Source organism: Megalopta genalis, chromosome 13 (genome assembly GCF_051020955.1).
Source record: "Megalopta genalis isolate 19385.01 chromosome 13, iyMegGena1_principal, whole genome shotgun sequence".
Lineage (NCBI taxonomy): Eukaryota > Metazoa > Arthropoda > Insecta > Hymenoptera > Halictidae > Megalopta > Megalopta genalis.
The window spans coordinates 10,678,816-10,704,173 of NC_135025.1; the positions used below are offsets into that span (position 1 = coordinate 10,678,816).

Below are 25,358 nucleotides of genomic sequence, written 5' to 3' on the forward strand. Positions count from 1 at the left end.
GCGAAATCCGGTCTTCCCCATCGGGATTGGGCACACTCTGGGTCCGATGTCCTGCCGCGGCCGCTCACAAGGTTGCTGTCGCGGGCCGGATAACTGTCGGCTGGACCCAGGCAGCCGTGGAGGCCCTGAGTGCCCGGCCTCTGCAGTGTTACCGTTGCCTTGGTGTTGGCCACACCAGTCAGCGGTGCACTGCTGCCGAGGATAGGTCCGACTGCTGTTATAGATGCGGCAGTCGGGACCATAAGGTGGCAGCCTGAACGGCCACGCCCAAGTGTCCGCTTTGTGCGGACGCGGGCAAGCCGTCTGGTCACCGCCTCGGCAGCCGGGCATGTCCTGCCAGTGCGAGGCGAGGCAAGGGAGGCGGCCAAAGGCCGTCTGCCAGATTTAATAAAAAAGGGAAGGAAACCACGATGGACAAGGCAGCGACCACCGTGGCCAGCAACGAAGAGGCAGCATCGCCTGATGCTTCCGCCGCGCCCGCGGGGGCGGATGGGGTCATTAAAGTCCCAGACGCCACCGCATCCGCGGCCGTGACGGCGATGGACACGGCTGTGTAATGGGGCCCCTGGGCCCGATAATAGAAGTCAACCTCAACTGCTCGGCCAGAGTACAGGATCTCCTGTTTCAATGCCTGGCCGAGCGGAGTGCCGGGTTGGCAGTCGTGGCGGAGCCGCACAGGGTCCCCAAACATCCCGACTGGATGAGGGACTCGATTGGCTCCGCCGCGATTATTTGGGCTGGGAGGCCGGGGTCCCCGCCGTGCTCGGTTATCGAGCGCGGCCTGTGATACGTGGCAGTCGATTGGGGCGGCACCGCGGTTGTGGCGATATACGCACCTCCGAGGTGGTCCCTCGAAGAGTTTGAGCAGTATCTGGACGGGGTAGGGAGATGCGTCTCCCGCTGCCATCCCCATCCGGTGCTGGTCCTGGGGGACTTCAATGACAAGGCCACGGCTTGGGGTTCCCCCGGGACTGACTCGAGGGGCCGGGAGGTGCTGGATTGGGCGGCGGGACTGGAGCTCCGTCTCCTGAACACGGGCTCGGTCCATACGTGCGTGCGGCATAACGGGGGGTCCATCGTTGACCTTTCGTGGGCAACGGCCCCGGCCGCGCGCCGTATTACGGGGTGGAGGGTGGCGGAAGGGGTCGAGACGTTGTCAGACCACAGATACATAGTTCTCGACCTCTCCGCCGCCCCACCATCGACACCCCGACGTCGCCCCGCCGATGAGGGTTCACCTCAACCGCGGTGGGCGCTGAAGCGCCTCGACCAGGACGCTCTGATGGCGGCAGCCCACGTCGTGGCCTGGCCAGCAACACCGGCCGCGCCAGTCGACGGGAATGGGGAGGCCCATTGGTTCCGGGGCGCAATGACGTCGATTTGCGACGTCGCCATGTCCCGGGCCAGGGTCTTCCCGAGGAAGGCGGTGTACTGGTGGTCGCGCGCGATAGCGGAATTACGCACCGAGTGCGTTCGCGCGCGGCGCCAGTACGCTCGCGCCCGCCGACGACGACGAACGGACGACGTGCTGGCTGCCCAGCTGTACGAGCGATATCGGGAGAAGGTGGTCGCTCTGCAGCTGGCCATCAGGCGAGCGAAGGACCAGGCCTGGCGCGATCTCCTCGGTTCTCTGAACCAAGATCCGTGGGGGCGCCCATACAAGATGGCATTGGGACGATTACGTCCCTAGGCGCCCCCCGTGACGGAGAGCCTGGATCCGGGGCTGCTCGTCAAATGGCTCCGGGGCAAGAATACCGCCCCGGGGCCGGACGGTATCCCCGGCCGGGTCTGGTTGCTCGCCACGAGCGTCCTGGGGGAGAGGCTGAGGAGCCTCTACTCTGGGCTCCTGAGGTCGGGGACGTTCCCCGACCTATGGAGAGAAAGTCGGATGGTCCTCTTGAGGAAGGATGGGAGGCCAGGAGATTCTCCCTCCGCGTACCGGCCCATTTGTCTCCTGGATTAGGCGGGCAAGATCTTCGAGAAGATCATTGTTGCCCGCCTCTCCAGGCATCTGTCCCGCGACGGCCCCGATCTGGCGGACTGCCAGTTCGGCTTCCTAGAGGGGCGATCGACGTTCGACGATATCGACCGTCTCAAGTCCCTCTCGGACAATGCCGTGGCAAAGGGCGGGGTGTGCTTGGCGGTGTCCATTGACATCGTCAATGCGTTCAACACCCTGCCCTGGTCCGCTATTAGGGATGCCCCCGTCGATCACCAGGTGCCTCCCTATCTAAGGCGGGAGGACTTCTCCGCTAGGTGGCGAATAGAGAAGACGTGTGGTTACGTCGCTCCGTTTACCGGACGCAAAAACGCTGGGAAAAGTGCTAGGAAAATTGAATAGTGCAGTTCACCGTCCTGCGCGAGTTACTTGGAGCAGACGAAGACATAATTTGTGAAATTCGGACCAAAATTGACGAAAATAAGTGAAGTGAAAGCTCGGCATACCGATCGCCACGTGCTCCGGCACGCCGAAGTTTCGGACCGAAAATTGGAAAAGTTTTAAATTCGGCCAATACATCGAAAACCAGCGTGCCTCCACCTGGAGCTTCGGGACGCCACCGTCGGCGTGGGCTGGCGCTGCTGCTGCGGCGTCGCGCATTCCCATTGGCTCCCGGCGAACCAGCAGCCATCATCGAGTTCACCCTCTAGTGTGAATCGACCAGTGCAGACAAATTTTGAAGGGTTGGCAGCGACGGAACTTCCCGCGCAGCGGTGTTACTACGAGTTTCCACTCTAGTGGCCGCCATAGTGGACAAATTTCCGACCGGCAAGTTTGAACCGGCAGAAGGGCAACATACAGCAAACACGCAACTGTTTTTTTTTTTTTTTTTTTTTTTTTTTTTTTTTTTTTTTTTTTTTTGGGTTGCTTACTATTTTCTTTTTAAGAAAGTACGGAGCGAGCGGCAACAGGCTGGGCAGCCATGGAGGTCGACGGCGACTGGAAGGTCGCCCAATCCAGGGCCGCTAAAAAGCTCAGCGAGGCCATCAACAGGAACAGCAAGGAGTAACAAGGACGCAGGAACATCCGAGCCATCACCGCTACTCCTTCTGCTGACATTTAGCTCAGAACTTGCCGACAGCCTGCCTGCCGAGGATGCCAAGCACCTCAAAAGCCTCATCAAGGGGGCTTTCGCGTACACGGAACAGATCCTGGATGAGAACAGGGCCCTGAAACGAAAAGCGAAGGACGACGACTCCATTGAGGCTAAGCTCGAGAACCTCACCAACATCGTCGAAAACGTTGTTCAATCGATGAACAAAATTAACGCGACCCACCCGAAACCGCCAGCAAACAATACCGGAACCTCCTACGCAGCAAAAGTACGCTCCGCGCCCGCTCCCGCAGCACCCATCAAACGGCCACTACCCCCGCGTTACGTTGCAACGGTCTTCCCGGCAACTAACACGGACGCCTGCAGCAGCGAGGAGACCAAACAGGCGATAATTAAACACATCGCCCCGACCAGGGACAACATCAAGGTCAGGAATGTCCGAAAAATAAGAGACAACGGAGTCCTGATAGAAACAGAGACCAAGGAGGACCTCGAAAAAATCCTCCGAAATAAAAAAATAGCCGAAGCTGGGCTCATAGCCGACCTACCTCCAAAGAGGAGGCCCCGGACCATCGTGTACGCGGTCCCCAACGAGGTCACCGAAGCAACCCTCCTGGCTGCCCTCCACAAACAAAATCTAGAGCACCTCACCAGCGAAGACTTCACGCAGCGAACCAAGGTTCTATTCAGAACAGGGGACAGGACAAAGGACACCACGAACTGGGTCCTGGAAGTGTCACCCGACACAAGGGAGCATCTAAATGCAACAGGAAGAGTGTTCATCGGATGGCACTCCTGCGCCTTGAAGGACTATAACGCAGTAAGCAGGTGCTTCAAATGCCAAGCCTTTGGCCACATAGCTAAGTACTGCAAAGCCTCCGCAGAGACGTGTGGCCACTGTGCTGAAGACGGGCACGGGCTTGCCAAATGCCCAAATAAGGAGAAGAGCCCTGCTTGCGCGAATTGTAAGAGAGTCAAGCGGCCACATAACCACTCCTCCAGATCCAAGGACTGCCCAGCCTACTGCCATGCAACGGAGGTGCTTAAATCTAAGATTGATTATGGTGAGTAAGCCCTTACCGCTTAGAATCGCAGGAATCACTGGAGGGAACACACAGCAGCACGGTAGGGTTCGCATCCCAGATATTACACTTGCGCAAATTAACGCAAATAACTGCAAAACGGCCATGGATGAGCTAAGACTGATAGTTTCGAAGAATAAGCTAGATGTCTTAGCGATCCAGGAGCCATATTTGCACTACAACACCAAACACCCGAACACCATGGGCATGAGCATGCAACTAATAATAGATGATAAACCGTTTTCTAACAATGTTTCCAGAAATAAAATCAAAAGCGCCCTAGTCGTCTGCAATCCGGTGATCACGGCATTGAAGCTCGAGCACCTGTGTAACACGCACTTCACCTGCGCGGAGCTTACTGCAGGGGATCTAAGCTTCTATGTCGTGTGCGCCTACTTCCAGTGCTCGGACTCCATCACCGGGTACATCGACCACTTGGATAAAATACTGTCCAGTCTCCGGGGCAGGGGCAGGAGCGTCTTTGTCCTCGCCGACGTGAACGCCAAGTCGACACTGTGGCACAATGCAGACACGGATATCAGAGGAGAAGCCGTGGAGGAGTTAATCTCCCACCACAACCTTCTAGTCGCAAATAGGCCGTCCAGCCTATGGACTTTCGACAATAGCAGAGGTAAATCTAACATCGACGTGTCCCTGGCTGCCGGCCCGCTGGCTAACAGGGTGCATCGATGGAAGATTCTGGACAACCAAACCGCAAGCGACCACAATTTGATCACAATGTCCATAGAAAATACCTCATCTTGCGCTCCCAGTTTCGCGTCGAACAGGTTTAACCTGAAAAGAGCTAACTGGGAGAAGTTTGAAAGAGCTCTACTCGCGGATTCCCGACTTGCACAGGAAACGGCTGCATTGTGCGACGGTGACGCCAACAGGCTCGCTGAGGAGATCGAGAGCAGGATAGCTCGCGCCTGCGAGGCGGCAATCCCCAGGAAGACCTGCTTCGCCAAGTCGGTCCCCTGGTGGAGTGCTGAACTGGACAGTTTGAAGAAGAAGGTCCGAAGGCTTAGGAGGCAGTGTCAGAACACCAGAAACCCAACACAGCTACAGCAGCTAACCACACAATACAAGCAAACGAGAAACAGGTACCATGCTTGCGTTAGAAAGGCGAAACTCCTCAGCTGGCACTCCTTCGTGACAGCTGAAGGGAACAAGGACCCCTGGGGAATAGTCTACAGACTACAAACCAGGAAAGTCCACGCCGCTAAAGCTTGCAACAACCTTATACATAACAACACACACACAATGACATGGCAGGACACTACTGCACTGCTTCTGAGTAGCATAGTACCTGACGATGAAACGAGCACTGAGTCGCAACGGCACAGGCGACTTCGGTCCACCGTCTTAGAATCGCCCAACACCACTGACACCACTCCATTCTCCATTCCAGAGATCGGCACGGCCATTCGAAAAATGAGAAGGGGGAAGGCCCCAGGCATTGACGCAATGGAACCGGAAGTAGTGCAGAGGGCTTGGCCAATACTACACGCGGAAATAACACACTTGTACAACACGTGTCTCACTACGGCGACATTCCCGGCAAGGTGGAAGCGCGGGGACATCAAAGCTCTTTTAAAGAACGATGAGAAGGACCCCGCTAACCCCAAATCTTACAGGCCGGTATGCCTCCTCCCGGTCCTTAGCAAGGTCCTGGAGAGGCTGATAGCAGGCAGATTGAATGATATTTTCGAAAACCATCCACATACCTCTGACCAGCAATTCGGCTTCCGCCCAGCCAGATCCACGGAGGAAGCAATTGTGAGAGTCAGGCGGATCACAGCACAAAGCCAAGAGAGATACGTGATCGGAGTACTGTTCGACATAGCTGGCGCATTCGACAATGTCTGGTGGCCTTCAATCCTGGATAGCCTGAAGAAACGCGACTGTCCAGCGAATCTGTACAGACTTATCCAGAGCTATCTCTCGGAGAGGTCTGTGCAGATCAAGAATAACAGCAACACCGTAGAGAAAGGGGTAACAAAAGGCTGCCCACAGGGCTCAGTCCTGGGTCCGAGGTTCTGGAACCTAGTATTCGACGGTCTCCTAAACACATTGACTCGCAGCAACATAATTAGCATTGCATATGCCGATGACCTCCTGGTCCTAATCCCTGGCGACTCCAGGAGGGAGCTCGAGGTCAGAGGCAACGCTGCCACGAAAATCATAGCTGGCTGGTGCAATCAACATAAACTGCACTTGTCGGACTCCAAAACTGAGATGATCCTCCTCAAGGGTCTTCTCGACATCAGACGCCCTCCCACGATCAAGATCGGGAGTGCGTCAATAGCAATGAAGAGTACCGTCAGATACCTGGGTGTCAGCTTCGGCCCAAGGTTTAACATCACCCCACACGTCAAGGAGATCTCTCGGAGAAGCAAGGCCGTATTTCAGGGCCTCGCGAGAGTTTGTAAAGCGAAGTGGGGTCTCAACTACGGCACCACCCTTAGACTCTATAAGGGTGTCTTCGTGCCGGTGGTAACCTACGCAGCTGCCGGGTGGGCGGACAAGACCACTTTCCACCACCTGAGAACCCTGCAGAGTGCTCAGAGAAATGCTCTCCTAAGAGTAACGAGGGCCTACAGAACAATATCAAACGATGCCCTGAGGATACTGGCCCCGGCTAAACCGATTGATCTAATTCTTCAGGAAAGAATGGCCCTGTACTGTCTCAGGAAGGGGGAAGAAGTGAAGATAGGGGATACGACCCTCTCTGCAGATCCACCAACACAACATGACGACAATGACAACACAACAGAACAAATACAACGTAAAATAAGGGAACACACCCTAGATATCTGGCAAGGAAGATGGGATTCCTCCCCTAAGGGCCGAATCACCTACGAATTCTTCCCAGATATTAGGACAAGACTTGCGATGAGGTTGGTGCCGGACTTCTACGTCTCGCAGCTGCTGTCGGGGCATGGCAAGTTCAACTCCAAGTTAAAGGAGCTGACCTTGGCAGACTCCGACGCCTGTGACTGCGGGGAGGTCGACACTGTAGCTCACGTTCTATTCCACTGCCCAAGACACGAGACGCACCGACAGACGCTACGCACACAGGCGGACAAACTCCACCTCCCGTGGCCCTGCAGCCTAAGGGGGCTTACTCAGCCAATCATGATAAAGCACCTTCTGAGGTTCGCTACACTCGCCATGAAGGCGCGGGAATAAACCCCGGAGCTCCCGGCCGATCCTCGGCCCCGCAGGCATCTTGCGCAAGCAAGATGAGCCGAATCGGCCGTAATTACTCATGTATTGCACTTTCGCATGAGCCTGCAAGGGACTGAACATATGCCTGTGCATATGCTGACAACCCCGCCTCCCCGTGGCCCCCGCTGGAAACACTGCTCCACTCACCTCCAAGCGAGGCTTGCACAGTGGAGCAGTGGCTAAGTGGGTTGTCTCCTGAAAAGGACAGTCCACCTTCCAGATGATCCCCACCATAGGTGATGGAAGGGTTTTTCACAGCACGCTCCCCTCGTACTGGTTTCGCTAACTAACATCGCTAGTATAAGCTGCAACGCAGCTTCGGTATAGCTGAGCCGGCTCAGGCCCTTAACGCTCGTCAGGTAGACAATCAATATCTAAGGCGGGTGGCGGTGGCGGTCTGTGGCCACCCAGGGCGGGAGATAACCCCCGAAGTAGCCCTCGCGTAGGAGGGTTGATCGGCCGAGTCGATGGGTGTATCGGCGATGAAGGCATTAGAGACCGTCAGTGCGTCGTACATGTAGTACTTCGCATAATGGCGAGGCACTGATTTAGCATACGGGCTGTGGCGTGTTCTTTGTACAGCACTGTATGCGCTGTATGACTTCCGACTGGGGAACTGTTGTCACTCGTGGCATCAGTTCCCCAGTTCACGTTAAACGGTTTTTCAGACCGTTTTTCGTGGGCGGAAAACGCCACTAGAAAACACTCCGCTGGGCTCAGGAATACATAGGACGCAATCAATCCCCTGGGCAACCCAGGCCGCAAGGGGCAAACGTGCCCTAGCCACACTTGAGCCTCCACGAAAAAGGTACCGCTGGATAGCTCGTGTTCTTAAATACGCAGCGAACTGAACGAAGTGTGGTGGAGAGGAAGAGGCAGCCTCTCCGACTGCTGTCTCCCACGTGTTTGCCGTGCGTGGCGACCCTTGTCGTCGGAAAAGAGAATCCTGGGATCTGAGGTGGGCCTCTCCTGCGGGTGAGACGTCCCCAACACGCACCTTTGGCCTCTGCTTCGGCTAGATGGGCGGCTGGACGAGAAAAGCAGCCCTGGTCCAGTCAATCGGCTTGGAACGACCACACGCTTCGGGAAAGTGGATTCTGCTGGGCGAGGACGCGGGCTGGGTAAGGAAACCGACCCAGCCAGCAGACTATATTCGGTGCGTAGCCCTAACTCAGCCTTTGGCGGGTTCCAAATTGTGCGGGTCGGTGGTGGCCGGGGAGCGCACTGGATGAAAGACCAAGACACATTATGGGTCTTAATGAAAAACAAACAAAAACTACTAAGCGTTCAAAGACGACGGGTCCAGCTCCTACTCGGAGTGAAGCCGTCGCCGCAGACGCGGGAACTGCAAATGCAGCTGTCAGTCCCCCCGCGTCTGTGAGAAAGACAAGATCCGGGAAGGTGATTAATATCGCCCATCCTCGTGTGATCTTGCAAAGATGTGTGACTCCCACGCGAGCGGTCTCGGTGAAAACCGAGCCCACGGTAGAAGGTACGCCGGACACCGGTAACGTGGTAGTAATCGAACGAGTCGGAGACACGTCACTCGTGAAGGTGCAGTCGGCACCCGAGCGTGTCGAGGACCCTACTGGTGACGGTTGGCAAACCGTCACCAAAAAGTCGAAGCGAGCCAAGCCGGGCGCACCCACCGGCAAGGCCGCAGTAAACCGGGCCAGGAGACCGAAGGGGACGTTCTCCGGGCAAAAGGTACGGCCTCTCGATCTCGTAAGAGACGAAGCCTTTAGGCGAGTGTCCGAAATACGGACCTTTTGCTTTCGACCCGAGTCGAAAGTCAATAAGGAGTCCGGGTCAAAGATACTCGCCGAGGTTGAGGCACTCAACGAGTTGGTTCAGGAGCTTATTCAACGGAATAGCTTCGTCGAAGGGCAACTCGCCGCGGTCAGGGCGGACCTAAAAGCGCGTCCTGCCGTAATGAGTGCGATGCGACCTGGGCCGTCCAAGGGAACTCTCCCGAAGACGGCCTGCAATGCCGCGCAGCCGACTTACGCCCAAGTGAACAAAGTCGACTGCAAAAGAGCTTCTCCGGAAGCGGGGAGAAGGCCACAATCGCAGCATGTGGTGAAAATCTTCCCGCCGAAGGAAAAAGGACAGAGCAGCGAAGTTACGAAGGTTACTGTTCTGCCCCTCATTAAACCAGCGAAGGAGGCGATCCGAGTAAAGTCGGTCCGACGCATCCACTCCGGTGGCATCGTCGTCGAGACCGACCGAAAGGAGGACCTGCAAGCCTTCGTTGGCAATAAGAAGCCCCGGAGCGCGGGTCTGTCCGTCTCCTTACCTACCAAGCGGGACCCCGAGGTTTTAGTTTACGACGTCCCGCGTCGGATGGGTAAGGACGAAATTGCCTCCAGTATTTGGAGGCAAAATCTCTGCGATGCGAACCAGAAGGATGTGCCTTCGGGAATTCGGGTCAGCCGCATGGCTGGCAAGACCCCGGAGACAGCCAACTGGGTCGTTGCCGTCAGTCCGCAGAATCTTCAGCGGCTGAAGCAGAGGGGTAGCCGAGTCTACCTTGGATGGAACTCCTGTCGTGTACGGGATTTCGTCCAGGTGCTTCGGTGCTACCGTTGTCAACGCTTCGGGCATACCTCGAAGCGTTGTAAATTCAAGGAGGATGTGTGCGGTCACTGCTCCCAAAAGGGGCATACCTTCACGCTCTGTAGCAAGAAGAGTGAACCTCCGGTCTGCTCTAATTGCAAGGACAGAGGGTGGGCTAGTGCACACAAGTCGCGGGACCCAGCTTGCGCTTCCTATCAGGTGGCGCTAGCTTTGGAGTCGTCCCGTGTCCGACTTGAGCGACGGGCAGACGTGGACTTGTCCACTCCGCCATTCGAACGGCATGCTGGGCGGACCCCTCGGGGTTCGTCCCCTCGGGCGAGGCTGAAGCCCCTCTTGCGGAGATAAATTGACTTTAACACTACTCCGTCAAGAGTGCCTGGATTGGGTTGGACTCGAGGTGGCAGCGGGAGTAGCACGTTGTCTTCCCCTGTCACGATAACGAACGAGGGTAGAGCCAGACCATCGGCACGCGTCGAGAGAGCGGCTAGTATAGTCCACATAGGACCCAGGCATAGCCCATCTTTAGACTCACAACGACGACACTAACTAACTATCTAAGGCGGGTGATCGGGGCCTACATGCGGGACAGGTGGGTTGAATAACCGGGGTCCCGCAGGGGTCCGTTTTAGGACCGCTCCTGTGGGACCTGGGTTACAACGCGGTCCTGGAAAAGGCCTCCCTGCCCGACGGTGCCACCCTCGTCTGCTACGCGGACGACACGTTGGTGGTCGCCGTCGGGAGTACCTTCGAGAGGACCATCCGACGAGCAGAGGTTGCGGTGGCAGCCGTCGTCGCGAGGATCCGCGATCTGGGGCTGAAAATAGCCCCGGAGAAGGCCGAGGCTGTCTGGTTTCACGGACGGCCTCGGTCTCGGCCACCGGCTAGATCGTGGATCCGGGTTGGAGAAGCCTGCGTCGAGATGAAGTCCGAGTTGAAATATCTCGGACTGATCCTCGACAGCCGCTGGGGCTTCGGTGCGCATCTCGACCGTCTCGTCCCCCGAGTCGAAAAGGCGGCGGCCTCTTTGGGCCGCCTGCTGCCCAACCTCGGGGGACCGGGAGATTTGGTGCGCCGCCTATACCTGGGCGTGGTGCGGTCTATGGCCTTATACGGTGCCCCAATTTGAGCGCCGTACGTGATGGCCAGTCGGCGCGGCACGCGGCTGTTGCGCCGGCTGCAAAGGCGGATGGCCATGTGCCTCATAAGAGGTTACCGCACCACGTCTACCGTGGCGGCGGTTGCTCTGGCGGGAGAACTTCCCTTCGAGCTTCAAGCGGCGGTGCGAGCCTATGTTTATAGGCGCACTAGCATCGCCAGCCGTGCTCGTGGGGCCCCGCCGGAGCGAGAGACGGTCGAGGGCTTCGAGCTCCAGGCCCGGCGATTAGCGCTCGCCAGATGGCGTGCCGAGCTTTGCTCCCACGCCTGCGAGCGCGTCCCCGGGGCTCTCCTGCCGCACTTCACCTCGTGGCGGGAGAGACGGCATGGCAGGCTCTCCTACCGAGCGACGCAGGTGTTCACCGGGCATGGCTGCTTCGGTGTCTACCTGTGTCGCATCGGGCGGGAAGCGACGACGGTGTGCCACCACTGTGGCGCGGAGGAAGACTCGGCGCAGCACACGCTGGAGGAATGTCCCGCCTTTTCAGCGCTGCGCCGAGTCCTAAAACGGGAAGTCGACCACGACCTCGCACTCTCCAGCCTAGTTGGGGCCATGCTGGAGGGCCCGGGGAAGTGGGCGGCAGCAATCTCTTTCTGCGAGGATGTTATGTCGCGGAAGGAGGCTGCCGAGCAGGATCGGGAGCTAACCGATCCCGCCCGACGTGCCCGGGGACGGCGTGCGCGCCAACGCCGAGAAACACCGGGCAGCTGAGAGTGGGCTGGCGGCGGGTGTACCAGAACACGCTGGTTTCATTGCCCTCCGCCCGCCAACAGAGGAGGACCTCCACTGTTGGGAGTGGGGGACGACGAGTCGCCTGAAGGTGGCGAGGGTTAACTGTGATCCTCCTCCAATATACTCGTCGTCCCCCCGGCGGCCGCTGTGATCAGGGCGGGGGCCCTGGTCACCTATCGCGCGGTCGCCGTGTCGGGGCGGTGCGGGGTGCGACCCCTCGCGCCGCCGAATTTAAATTTAAATGGATTTTAGGGGGGAGGATTTATCTCCCCCCGGGACGCGGCCGGCCATCGTTACCATCTTGATGGCCGGCCAGGCGAGGAGGAGTCGCGGTAGTGTTCTTCAAGAGTTCCCGTGGCTCCCCCGTTGAATCGCCAGCGATCGGCTCAGCGTCCTCAGGTCGCCGTGGAGGTTTTAGTGGGTAAAACCCCACACTACTCTCGACCCGCTCCCCCGGGCGGGGCGGGGGTGTCTGGCGAGCAGATTTCCTCCACGTTAAATAAAAAAAAAAAATGGGTTAGGATACCTTTAGTAGATAATTTTTGGTTAATATCTCAAAAACTAATAAAAACCCGAAGTTAAAATTTTATATTATAAACAGGGTAGTTGAAAAACGTGTATGTTTCTTGTTTGATATCATGTTTACGACTAAGCAAATGTAATAGACGCTCGAGTATCATTCTGGAATGCGAAATGAAACGCACACGAGTATAATTTGATATAAAATCTGTCCAACACGTTGGATCGATATTAATATCAATTTTCAATCAAAAACGTGCAATAACTGCCGCTGTTTCACCCCTGCTTGGAGGTAATGAAGCACACTCGTGATATTTATTTGAATGCGAATCGTAACATTCGATGGTGGATATTGTGATCTGAGCTCGCGTTGCGCGACGCCCACGTGGAAGCATTTTAATTAGAAAAAAAAGATACATATATAAAATAAAGAACGAAATTAGAGAGAAAAACATCGTTTCTCGTTCGCCTTTCTAATTAGTTCTATAAGAATATTCGCCCTTCACCCACCACTAATGTATCATGGACCGTAAAGTTTATAGATTTGATTGTCTAATTCTGTCCATTTCTTGGTTATCTAACGTATCCGATTCCGTAAGCTTATGGAACCTATAAGCGTAGAATCTGCAATGGAAAGAATCAGTCTGAAACCAATCGCATCCCGGTCGTAGACCATCCTATACACATGCATATCATGGACCGTAAGGTTTATGAATTTGTTTGTCTAGTTCTGCCCGTTTCTTGGTTATCTAACGTATCCGATTCCGTAAGCTTATGGAACCTATAAGCGTGGAATCTGTAATGGAAAAAATCAGTCTGAAACCAATCGCACCCGGTCGTAGACAATCCTATACACATACATACTGTGTAGCGTCTCAGTGTAGCGATGCGCTCAACTTACGCCTATGATGAAGATTCAATGATCTTCTCTCAACGATACTATCAACAAGTTGAACGAGCTGCCTTCTCCTTCCGCGCGTTTTGCGCTCAACAATTACTTCCCTGCCTGACACGTCCTTTGTAAGTCTGGAATTCTCAGTAACAGTTCGCCGAACTTGGCAGGCATCTCGGGATACCTTGCTATGGTGTACTGCTGCAAGGCCTGAAGAGCCTTCTCCTGCGATGCTCACACTTTCTCCGGTTCCTTCAGTTCGCTCGTGTCGGAGGTTAACAGTGATATCACCTAGTTATGTTGGGTATCGGTGCTTATTCATAAGCAAGGAACTCAAACTGTTATTTTAGAGCAAAATAGTATTTTAGTTAGTTAATGCATCACTAATGGTGTGTGATATTGTGGACACATATAAGTGCACGAGCGATAGTGATTCGGAGATTTGGATTGCTGATTCCGGTGCCGGAATGCATATGAGTTTCCGAAAAGACTACTTTACTGTGTTGCATCCGAATACAAATAGCCACTAGGTAAGAACAGCTGATGATCGAATCATCGAAGCTGCGGGCACTGGAATAATTACAATCCAAAAAAAGATTGTGGAAGTCATTTATGAATGAGAGTTATACGGTGTACTCTATGTCCCTCAATTGAGATGTAATTTGCTTTCAATTGGATCCGTTAACAAGAAAGGCTATTCTTTCCATTCATTTGAAGACAGATGCGAAATTAATGAAAACAATGGCAAGCTTGCCCTGCGAGGAGTCCCACATGGACGGCTTTTCAAGATGCTGTTTAAAGTGAAAGTGCCTACTAAATGTAAAGCTGCCCAAACAGATGTCAGTAAAAAACTTAAGTTCTGGCATGAGCGGATGGGTCATATAAATGTACGAACCATCAAGCACACGTGTGAACAGTTCAGGATAGATGGAGTCGCGGGTGAAAAATTTTTTGTGAAGGATGCGTCATGGATATGCAGTCCCGTAAACCTCACCCAAGCGTCGAATTGCCGAGCAATTCCGGCCCAGGAGAAAAGATACATACAGATGTTTGTGGGCCTGTAAATAAGTTCGCCAAGCGGCATACGGTTTTTCCTACTTTTCAAAGATGAGAGTACGAACTACCGGAAAGTTTTTTTATGGCCAACAAATACGAAGTCGTAAAGAATTTCAAGGAGTTCGAAGCGTTTGTGCGAACCCAGGTAGGGACACAAATAAAAGTCCTACGCTCAGACAATGGGACAGAGTATACCTGCGGGGAGCTCCAAAACTTCTTAAAGGAAAAAGGTATTGTTCATGAACTATCGTCGCCGTATATACATGAACAGAACGGACATGCCGAACGCGAGATAAGGACTCTAGTAGAAAGTGTGCGTTCAATGCTACACGCTAAGAAGATTGATAAAAAATTATGGCCCGAAGCAGTTAACACTGCTTGCTATATTTTGAATCGGACCATATTTAAGCAGGGAGATACCACTACGCCATTCAAGAAGTGGTTTAAGCGAAAACCCACCATAAAGTATTTAAGGGTATTCGAAGAGCTCAGGCCTACCTGATTATACCCAAAGAAAAGTGGCACAAGTTCGACCCCAAAAGCAAGGTGGTCACTTTTATCGGTTATGATGGTGAGTCAACAAACTACAGACTTTGGGATAATGCATCAAAGAAAGTACTAATCAGCAGTGATGTAACCTTCAATGAAAACATTTTGCCAAGCGCTGAAGGCGATGCAGAATCTCAGAAGTTTTTAATCGAGTTTGATCCACAAGAGAAAATGGAGCCGATCACTCGAGTCGAACATCAAGAGCTACACGTCGAAGAGCAAAACGAGACTCAACAAGGGAACGATCAGCAGATCGTTCTACCTATACCAGATGTTGAATCACTCATAGACGAGAATATTCAGCGAGTAGTAGCCAATGAAAACACTCGCGAAGGTAGACAGCTGCGTGACAGAGATCGATTGCGATCACCTGATAGATACGGCGTTGCTGTCACTTATTTCATAGATACGGCACCTATGACTTATCATGAGGCCGTATCGAATGAGAATGCTAGCAAATGGATAAATGCCATGGACGAGGAAGTGCAAGCCCTCATAGAAAATCACACATGGTCCCTGTGCGATCTACCCAAAGGCAAAAGAGCGATAGAATGCAGATGGGTCTTCGCTATTAAACTCGATGCAGCCGGAAATCTAAAAAGGTATAAAGCGAGACTAGTCGCCAAAGGATTTCGACAGCGCAAAGGTATAGATTTCTTTGAAATCTTTGCACCCGTTGTACGCTATGAGTCGATAAGGATTTTCCTCGCCATAGCAGCGAAAGAGAACTATGAAATTATGAAATTTGATGTCAAAACGGCGTTTTTGTACGGAGATCTTGAAGAGGACATCTATCTGGAGCAGCCTCCAGGTTACACGAACGAGAATCAACCAAACGCAGTTTTGAACCTACACCGGAGTCTATATGGACTGAAGCAATCACCGAGATGCTGGAACGAGAAATTCACGAGGTTCCTCAAGGAACTTAATCTTGTGAATATTAGTAGTGACAAGTGTGTGTTTCTCTGTAAAGTGCAAAAGTACAAAGTGTATTTAGCTGTGTATGTGGACGATGGTCTGATCATGAGTGAGAGTATGAATGCGATAGAAAGCGTATTAGAATATTTAAAATATAATTTCAAGATCACTGTAGGTTGTGCCGATGAATTTCTTGGCTTTGAAATTAAGCGCGATCGTGAGAATAGAAAGTTAAGGATTTCTCAGTTCAGGTATATTAGCAAAGTTTTAGAAAAATTTAATATGCATGACGCGAATTTGTCAAGCGTACCTGCGGAACCGGGAGCATCTTTAACCAAATCTCAAAGTGTACCTATTTCTAAAATACCATATCGAGAAGCAATAGGTTCATTATTCTTCGCTGCACGAGTAAGTCGTCCGGATATTGAGTTTGCCGTAAATTATGCGAGTCAATTTTTAAGCTGTTACGATGGAAGCCATTGGCAAGCGGTAAAGAAAATAATGCGTTATTTGAACGGCACACGCAACTACGGGATTGTTTACGGGAACAGTGGGAGTTCATTAGACACGATCGGATTCACTGATGCTGACTATGCCGGCTACATAGAGACACCAAGGTCAAGAAGCGGGTTTGTTTTCACCTTGAATGGTGCACCAATATTGTGGTCTAGCCAATTACAAAAGGTTGTTGCTGGGTCAACAGCTGAATCTCAGTATATCGCGCTATTTCACGGTCTGAAGAAGCCGTTTGGTTGCGCCGCACATTGAATGAACTTGATGTTCAATGTAAAATTATTCCAATACTTGTAGACAACCAGGAAGCTATTAAGATTTCAGGTAATGCGATTGATCATAAACTCTCAAAACACATCGACGTGAAATATCATTTTACTCGCGATGCTGCCAATCGTGGTGAAGTAGACATCGAGTATGTGCCATCAAAAGAGCAACTAGCCGACATTTTTACGAGGCCACTGTCGAAACAACAATTTATGTACTTGTTGCGCACGGCACAAAATTAAAGCGCCGGAATTCGGGAGGAGACGACACGCGATTTATTTGATTTGGACTCCACAGTCCTTTGGTTTACAAGCTTTTGGAGCACGGCTCCGTTTGGCGTATGAAGTGTAGCACGGCTACGACAGAAGTATAAAAACTGAAACACGGCTTCGTATCGGCGCAAGGGGTGCTAAATTAAACTTGACTGTTCGCTATATCGATATCTTGGAGAATCTTCGTTATCACATTTGCGGCAGTATATATAGACACCTGGCCGATGCTCAAGGTGACGCATCGTCAGGTGTCGAAGGCCGGTCATTGCCTCCTAAGGCAAAAACGCTGCATATATACATTAGGCCGAGGCGAGCGTTTGACGGTCGGGCCAACGCACGTCGATCGTGTTATTGTGTCGCCGCCTCGCCGTTTATTCGACAAAAACGGCGAGACGGCGTACATCGAAAGTCGAACGTGCGTTGACCCGCGGTCCGCGATTCGGCCGGAACATACCGCCCGCCTCAGCTCCGCTGATCTTAATAACTAATGGCGAGCTCGGTCCGCCCGCCATGTACGCTCGCCTTCCCTCGCTACTGCTCCGGTCCTGAGGAGGGTCCAGCGGGCATGTCCACCGGCAAGCGCACGAGCTGCGTGATCGGCCGAGTGTAACATCCGCCGGCGGTGCGGATGGTTACGACTCGAACTCGGCCGTCCTCACCGGGGTGCAGCGTCTGCACGCGTGCGAGACGCCAACACGCCGGTGGGCAATTCGCGTCGCGACGAACCACGAGATCTCCCACCTGCAGGTTCCTCTCGGCACGCCACCATTTGCTGCGCTCCTGCAGCGTGTGGAGATACCCGCGGTTCCATTGTTTCCAAAAACTGGCACGCATGGTTTCGACCCCTTGCCATCGGGACAAGGGGGAGGCGGCGGTGTCCGGCGAACGTTCTCCCGGAAGCGTAAGCAAGGGTGCTCCCGTCAAGAAATGCCCTGGTGTAAGGACCGCGTAGTCCGTCGGATCGCTTGACATCGGTGTTAGGGGGCGGGAATTAAGGCATGCCTCGACAGTGCACAACAGGGTGCACATCTCCTCAAAGGTGAGGGTGTGCTGGCCAACCACCCGTGCTAAGTGGCGTTTTACTGCCTTAACCCCCGCTTCCCATAAACCGCCGAAATGCGGGGCTCCGGGTGGGGAGAAATGCCACACGATGTCGGCCTCTCCGAGAAAGGCCGATACCTCGGCTGAGTAGCGGACCGCCCGAACCATCGCTGCGAGCTCCCGTGCGGCACCGCGGAAGTTCGTTCCGTTGTCGGAATAAATAGCAGCGGTCCTACCCCGACGGGAGACGAACCTCCGCAGTGCAGCCAAGAAGCCCGCCGTGGTGCAGTCGCTCACCAGCTCGAGGTGGATCGCGTGGGTCGCGAAGCACACGAACACCCCGATGTATGACTTCTGGGCCCGATAACACCGGCCCTTCCCCATGCGGGTCCAGAGGGGGCCCGCATAGTCGACGCCCACGTGCGAGAAGGGCCGCGAAGGGTTTACCCGCGATAAGGGCAATGTGCCCATGAGTTGGGACGCTGGAGATGCGCGATGCCTTGCGCAAGCTACGCACCTCCAGGTCACTCTTCTAACCGTGTCTCGGGCACCCAGAAGCCAATACGTCCTCCTCAGCACGCTCAAGGTGAGCTGGGGTCCACTGTGGAGGGCCGTGAGGTGCACAGCCTCCATCAGCAAATCCACCACTGGGTGCTTTGGGAGGAGGATGGGGTGTTTCTCGTCGTACGCGCGGGACGAGTTGTCTAGACGTCCCCCCACGCGGAGCAATCCTGCCTCGTCAAGAAATGGGCTCAACCGCGTCAAGGGCGACGTTCGCCCGACGAATTGGGACTTTCGGACGGCGCGTATCTCCGATGCGAAGGCGCCACCCTGCAGCCAACGGAGCCACAAGATCCTCGCCCGCCGCATCGGCGTCTCGCAATCCGAGGGACTATTCCTCCTTCGACGAAGGGCCGCGACAAGCCGGTAGCAGTTTGCGGTGACGCGCAGGAGCCTCGCCCAGGACGAAACGCTGGACGGGAGGGTAGCCAGGGGGGTCTCCTTCTCGCCACTTACGCGAGCCGTCTGGACGCGTAGCTCCTGATCTATGCTCGGGGGAGCTTCGCGCGACGGCTGCGGCCTGCCGGACCGCGGCCCCGATAGCCACCGGGGTCCCGTCCACCGCAGGGAGTGGTTGACCAACTCGCCGGCGAGCAGTCCTCGAGACGCACAATCCGCGGGATTGTCGCGTGTGGGCATGTGACGCCACGGCGTGCCCGGTAACAGTTCATGAATGCGGCCCACGCGATTGGCCACAAAGACGGTCCACGTGGAGGGAGTCCGGGCCAACCACGCGAGCACCACGCGTGAATCGGTCCACGCGTGGGTCTCTAGGCGATCCTCGAGGATCTCGCCGGCGACGCGTCGCAATAGTTCGGCCAAGAGAGCCGCCGCGCAAAGCTCCAAACGCGGAATACTGACGGTCCTGACGGAAGCAACCTTGGTTCGCGAGGCAACGAGGGTCACCTGGGTTCCCGAGGGTTCGCTCGGGAACGGTCGCGCTAGCAGGTACACCACCGCACCATACGCGCGCGAAGACGCGACCGCGAAACCATGCAACTCTTATCGCTCCCTCCCGCGCGGGGATTGAAAGGTGCCGAACCAGCGTGGCACTCGTGCGGCGCTTAAGGGCGGTAACTCGGCGACGAGTTCGGACCACGTCTGGCTGAGCTCGTCCGGGAGCTGAGCGTCCCAATCCGCACCCCCCAACCATAACTCCTGCAGCAATATTTTTGCTCTGATTACTGCCGGTGCCGCCCAGCCCAGCGGGTCGTACAAGCGCGCGATCACCGATAGCACCGCTCTCTTCGTAACCGACGAAGCGGAGTCTGGGACGACGGTGAACCCGAAGGAGTCGGAGTCCGGACTCCAATCCACCCCCAACACGGGATGGTGCTGTTGGGCAGCCCCCGTGAGGTCCACCGCCGCCGACTTCTGGCTATCCGCCAACACCAGAGGGGTGTTGGCTGCCCACTTTCCTAACCTGAAGCCTCCACGCCCTAGGAGGCGTGTGAGCTCGTCACGGCAGGCTATGGTTTCCTCCATCCCGTCAGCGCCGAAGAGAACGTCATCCACGTAGAAATTCGAGCGCATTATCGCTCGCGCGCGAGGGAAGTGCGCTCCCTCGTCCTCGGCGAGCCGCAGTAAGACGCGCTGAGCCAGGTATGGGGCGCAGGCCGTTCCGTATGTGACGGTGGTGAGACGGAATTCGCGAGGCTCTTGGTCGGGCCCACGCCGCCATAAAATCCGCTGCAGATCCGCGTCCTCCTCGTGCACGCGGATCTGCCGAAACATCTTCTCGATGTCGGCCTTGAGGGCGAATCGCGGGACTCGCCAGCGCAACAGTACCGAGAAGATGTCTCGCTGCAACTTCCGCCCCGTCAGTAATTGATCGTTGAGCGACAGTCCGTTGGAAGTGGGGCTAGTGGCGTTGAAAACAACGCGGACGCGCGGCGCTCCGTCTACATTCCGCTTGACCACTGGGTGGTGCGGAAGGAACACCGCGCCATCCCTGGGTGCCTGAGGGGCCTCCTCCATGTGCTCGAGGGCCTCATATTCGGCCAGAAAGTCCCGGTACGCGGTCTCCAACTGACTGTCGTCTCTGAGTCGCCGTTCGACTCCACGCAGCATGGCTAGGGCACGGCCCTTTGACGAGCCGAGAGCGAGGGGTGGTTCGGTACGCAGGGGCAACCGAACCACGTATCGTCCGTCCGCCCGCCGTGAGACGGTGTTGACGAAATGTTCCTCGCACCTCGACTCGTCAGGGGAAAGGACAGACTTGGGACTCGCCTCCTCGAGCTCCCAGAACAATCGCAGTTACTGCACCAACTTCTCCTCCGCGCGACAGTGCAGGGACGCCACGGAGGGATCGGGATCGTTCGCGGGTGTCGACGCGGCGCCCGAGACGACCCAACCGAATATGGTATTCTGCGTGATTGGCTGGCCGGGTGTTCCGCGGCGCAGGCCGGGACCGATCACATCACCGTAACGATCGGCCCCGATTAAGAGATCTACAGGGAGATCTCTAGTCGGATCAGGGTCCGCTAAAACGAGGTCCTGCAGATGCGGGTATACGCGAATGTCGACGGTCGTCTTGGGCGCGTACCCAGTAAGTCTCCGGAGGACGAACGCGGAAAGCGGCATAGGAGCGTTCCCGCGCCCGGTCAACCGTAAGACCAAATCGACCAGCGAAGTCACGCGACCCACCGGCGCGTCCCCCGCACCCGTCACGGTGATAGCCGCGGGCCGCTTAGGAAGGCGCTGGGCCTGGACGAGGGATTCGGAGACGAAGGTCGCCTCCGATCCCTGGTCCAACAGGGCTCTCACCGGGCTTACCCCCCCCGTCGCGTGTCTATACCCATACTAGAGCGGTCGCGAGCAGTACGGCCCTGCTCCCGCTCCAGCGTGCGACGCAGTTGTGGACCACGGACGATGCGGAGATATTCGTCGCTGTTTCCCGCCCGGGTTCTACCGCGGTTGACTCTGGCCCGCCACCAACCCCGGAATCCTGGTGAATCAGGGTGTGGTGCGAGCCGTTGCAAACGGAGCAGCGCGACGCGGAGGGACACGATGTCGCGGGGTGTCCCGAACGGAGGCAGTTGAAGCAGCAACCGCGCGCCCTAACAAAATCCCGGCGCAGGTTGATCGCCATGCCCCTGAACGCAGGGCACCGGAACAGCGGGTGGTTGTCGCCGCACTTCCGGCAACGGCTCGCCGTCGTCGTCGTCGCCATCGCGTGGGAGCGTACCGGTGGTGGAGGTCGGGCCGGCCTACGCTCCGCGGAGGTAGCCGAGGGCTCCGGAGCCATCCTAAGCTCCGCGAAGGACCCGGCCCGTTACTCCAGGAACTCGTCGAGACAGGCATACGTGGGTGGATCCACTGCGGCGCGGATTTCGTGGACCCACGCCTCTCTCGACTTCGGGTCGAGTTTTTCCACCGTTAGGTGGACCAGCAGTTAGTGTTGCCGTCTAAACTGTGGTCTCTGAGAGACGGGCCGTACCTAAGTCCTTGGTGGACCATACCGGCCGCTCTTGCGACTTGTGCCTGATGTTCGGGCTCTACCTTCGTTCACTATCGTATCAGGGGAAGACAGCGTGCTACTCCCACTGCCACCTCGAGTCCAACCCAATCCAGGCACTCTTGACGGAGTAGTGTTAAAGTCAATTTATCTCCGCAAGAGGGGCTTCAGCCTGGCCCGAGGGGACGAACCCCGAGGGGTTCGCCCAGCATGCCGTACATCGACGGAGCTGGACGAGTCCACGCTCCGTATGCAGTTTCGTTCTATGTTCGTTTCTTAGTCTTACTTACGGATCGTGCGAATTTTCGGAACTCCTGAAACAGCTGCTCTGACACCAGGCTGGCTTTGTCGATTGGCCACTGAAATCCTTCTCGAATCGCCGCCTGGCGTAGGTGTTCCCTGTCCTCTACGTAACGCTGACAATCGTAGAGGACGTGGTTTGGAGTTTCCTCCTCCCCACAATCGCACAACTCGTCGTCGACCAGGGCGAACGTCTTGAGCTTCGCACGGAAGTCTCCGTGTCCGCTCAAGAACTGCGCTACATCATGGTCGACTCTGATCCAGCTCGCTGAGAGTCGGTCTGATACCTCGCCGAAGTATTGGAAGGTTTCCCTACCCTTCGTCGAGGACGACCATCTCTGCTGCCACATCTCTAAAGTCGCCTCCCTCAGCCTTCTGCGAACTTGGGCTTCGGTGACGACTTCGTCAGCCAATTCGGCCTGACTCACTTGATAGGTTCCATGTTGGAACCCGAGTTTCTTCCTGGCTTTGTACACGCAGCTGAACTCCGCTATCGCCAAGTCCACAGGTATCTCCCCGGCGATCACGGGGATCGCATCAGTGGAGACTGTCCTGTAGGCTTTGACGCAGCCAAGCAGAACATGCCTCTGCGCCCTGGTGAGCACTTTACTCGTCCCAGAGGTAAGGCGGTCTGCCCAGCCCGCGGCAGCATACGTGACGATTGGGACAAACAAGCCGCGGTACAAAGTACGCATCGTCCGATATCCCAATCCCCAGTTCGACTTAGCAATCCTTGCTAGCGCATTAAACGTTCGCAAGGACTTAGCATTCAAATACTCGACATGGGAATGGATACCCAGTCTAGAGTCAAAATGCACGCCAAGGTAACGCACAGAGTCCTTGACGGCAATATTCCGACCTCCTACTTTTATCACAGGTGGCCTCTCTCTGTCGAGAGAGCCTTTCAAGAATAACATCTCGGTCTTGGTCGCAGACAGCGACAATTTCTGCTGGTCGCACCAGCGAGAAATGGTGTCCACAACCAATTGGCCATTGCTTTCTAGACCCTTCCTGCTGTTCGCGAAGATCAAGACAAGAAGGTCGTCTGCATAGGCGATGGGCTCGCAAGCGAGCCCGGCGTTCGATAAGAGCTGTAGAACCTCGTCGAAGACTAAGTTCCAACAGCTCGGACCAAGAATTGATCCCTGTGGGCAGCCCTTAGTGACTTTCTTCCGCACTGCACCGCGATCAGACACCATAGTCACCACGCGGCCGTCGAAGTAGTCGACCACCAATCTAAATAGGTTTTTTGGGCAGCCTCGCTTCCTCAACGCGTTGAGTATGCTTGCCACCAGACATTATCAAAGGCCGCAGCAATGTCGAAGAGCAGACCCACGACGTACTTTTCCTCTCGACCGGACGCAAGCTCCCTCATCTTTACCACGGCATCAGTCGTGGATCGATGCGGCCTGAATCCGTATTGCCGATCGGAGGCGTAGTCGGGGTGCAAAAACGAACTAGCTAATCGCGTAGCGATTAGCTTCTCCAAGACTTTGCCTACGACCGAAAGCAAGCATATTGGTCTGTAGGACTTTATCTCCGTTTCAGGTTTCTCGGGTCCTTTAAGGATGGTAATGATGGACCCTACTTTCCATTCCACGGGAAAGACTCCGTGTGCCAGGCATCCGTTGTAGAGTCGGAGGAGCTCGCGTGAGATCGTATTAAACGAACGTTTTAGAATCTCCGGCTCGATCCGATCTAGGCCTGGACACTTGCCGCTCTTCAGTCGGTTGACCGCCGATCTGAGCTCCGAGAGGGTGAAGGGACTGGCGTCCTCACTCTCCGGCTCGATGGCAGCTTCCCTCCTGACACGCGCATGATCCCGGGAGTCATTCGCGGGGCTATCGTCCGGAATTAACCCCTCCAGCAGCGCGGAAGCGGTGGAGTCCCAGTCTGTAGTGTAACCCTGGGCAGTGTTAAGGTTTATATTTGAGATGACCGTGCTGGCTGTCATCTTCTGCCTCGTGATCTTATAAATGAGGCCCCAGGGTTCCTTGTTTCCCTGCTCGGTCACGAATGCACGCCAGCTGTGCGACCGAGCAGCTTTGATGGCGGCTTTGTAGGCCTTTCTCTGTTTAAGATACTCGGTCCTCTTGGCCGCCCTCTGCTCCTCTGAACATGCTGCGTTCTGCGAGGCTCGTCTGAGTTTGTAGACTCGCCTCTTTTGCCTCGTCAGGTCGGCCGTCCACCATGGGACGGATTTTGAATGCCACTGCTTGGTTGGCATCGAGGAGTCGCACGCTTGGACGATCATTCTTTCGATCTCCTGTGCTAGATGTTCGACTTCCCCCTTATTGTTCAATGGATTGGGGGATATACTCCTCTTACTTTCCTGCAGCGCCTTGTCGAACTCGGGCCATTTTGCGCTTCGGAGTCGGAACCTTGGTAATAATCCGTTCCGGTTGGTGCTGCTGTTGCTACTAATTTCGGCAGCACCGTCCTCGGCGCAAAAACTCAAAGAAAACTCTATGACTCGGTGGTCGCTGGTCGTCAGGTCCTCGCGGACCTTCCAACCTCGCACCTTGTCGCAAATATCAGGTGTCGATAGTGTGACGTCGATGTATGACTGTCCACTAGGGCTGGAAAACGTCGGAGCGTTTCCAGCCTCGTTCAGGACAACCAAGCCATGGCTCACGATAAACTCTTCGAGTTTACGGCCTCTCACGTCCGTCTCCGCACTGCCCCACTGGGCTGATTTTGCGTTAACGTCGGCAGAGATAATGACTCGGTTATGCCTTAGTGCGGAAAGAGCTCTCCCCAACCGCGCCAGACCTAATTCAACATCATCGGACCATTGAAAGTACTGGCTGATCAGGAAGAAGCTCCCAAACGAACCCGAGATGCTGGCACAGGACAAATGCGTGTCGCACAAGTTAGAGACTTTGACCACGGTTAGATCCGGGTTTCTGACCGCTATTGCAGCCATCACCGGTTCGCCTGCCGTGATCAGCCTCGTTCTCAAGCCTAGCCCGGGCACAGTACCCCGCCAGCTATATGGCTCTTGTGCAAGCAACACATCTACCCCTCGCCTATGCATCTCAGTCCGGACTTCGTCGGTCACGTTTCGGGCCCGCTGCATGTTATGCTGCATGACCCGTATGACTCTCGAGCGTCGCCGGTCGTTTGTACTATCCATTCGAGATTCAAATTATTCGTGTCTTATACGAGACATCTCCAAAACC

General features: G+C 55.3%; 1 protein-coding gene across 1 annotated transcript; it reads right to left on the minus strand.

The window, feature by feature from the left end:
* Window positions 1-16,493: 16,493 nt before the first annotated feature.
* LOC143260479 (uncharacterized) lies at window positions 16,494-20,489 on the minus strand. The gene is made up of 2 exons (XM_076525965.1): window positions 19,843-20,489; window positions 16,494-16,587 (listed from the first exon to the last, which is right to left on the minus strand). The coding sequence occupies exons 1-2, from the start codon at window positions 20,487-20,489 to the stop codon at window positions 16,494-16,496; spliced, it is 741 nt and encodes a 246-aa protein (XP_076382080.1).
* Between the last annotated feature and the right edge of the window lie 4,869 nt (window positions 20,490-25,358).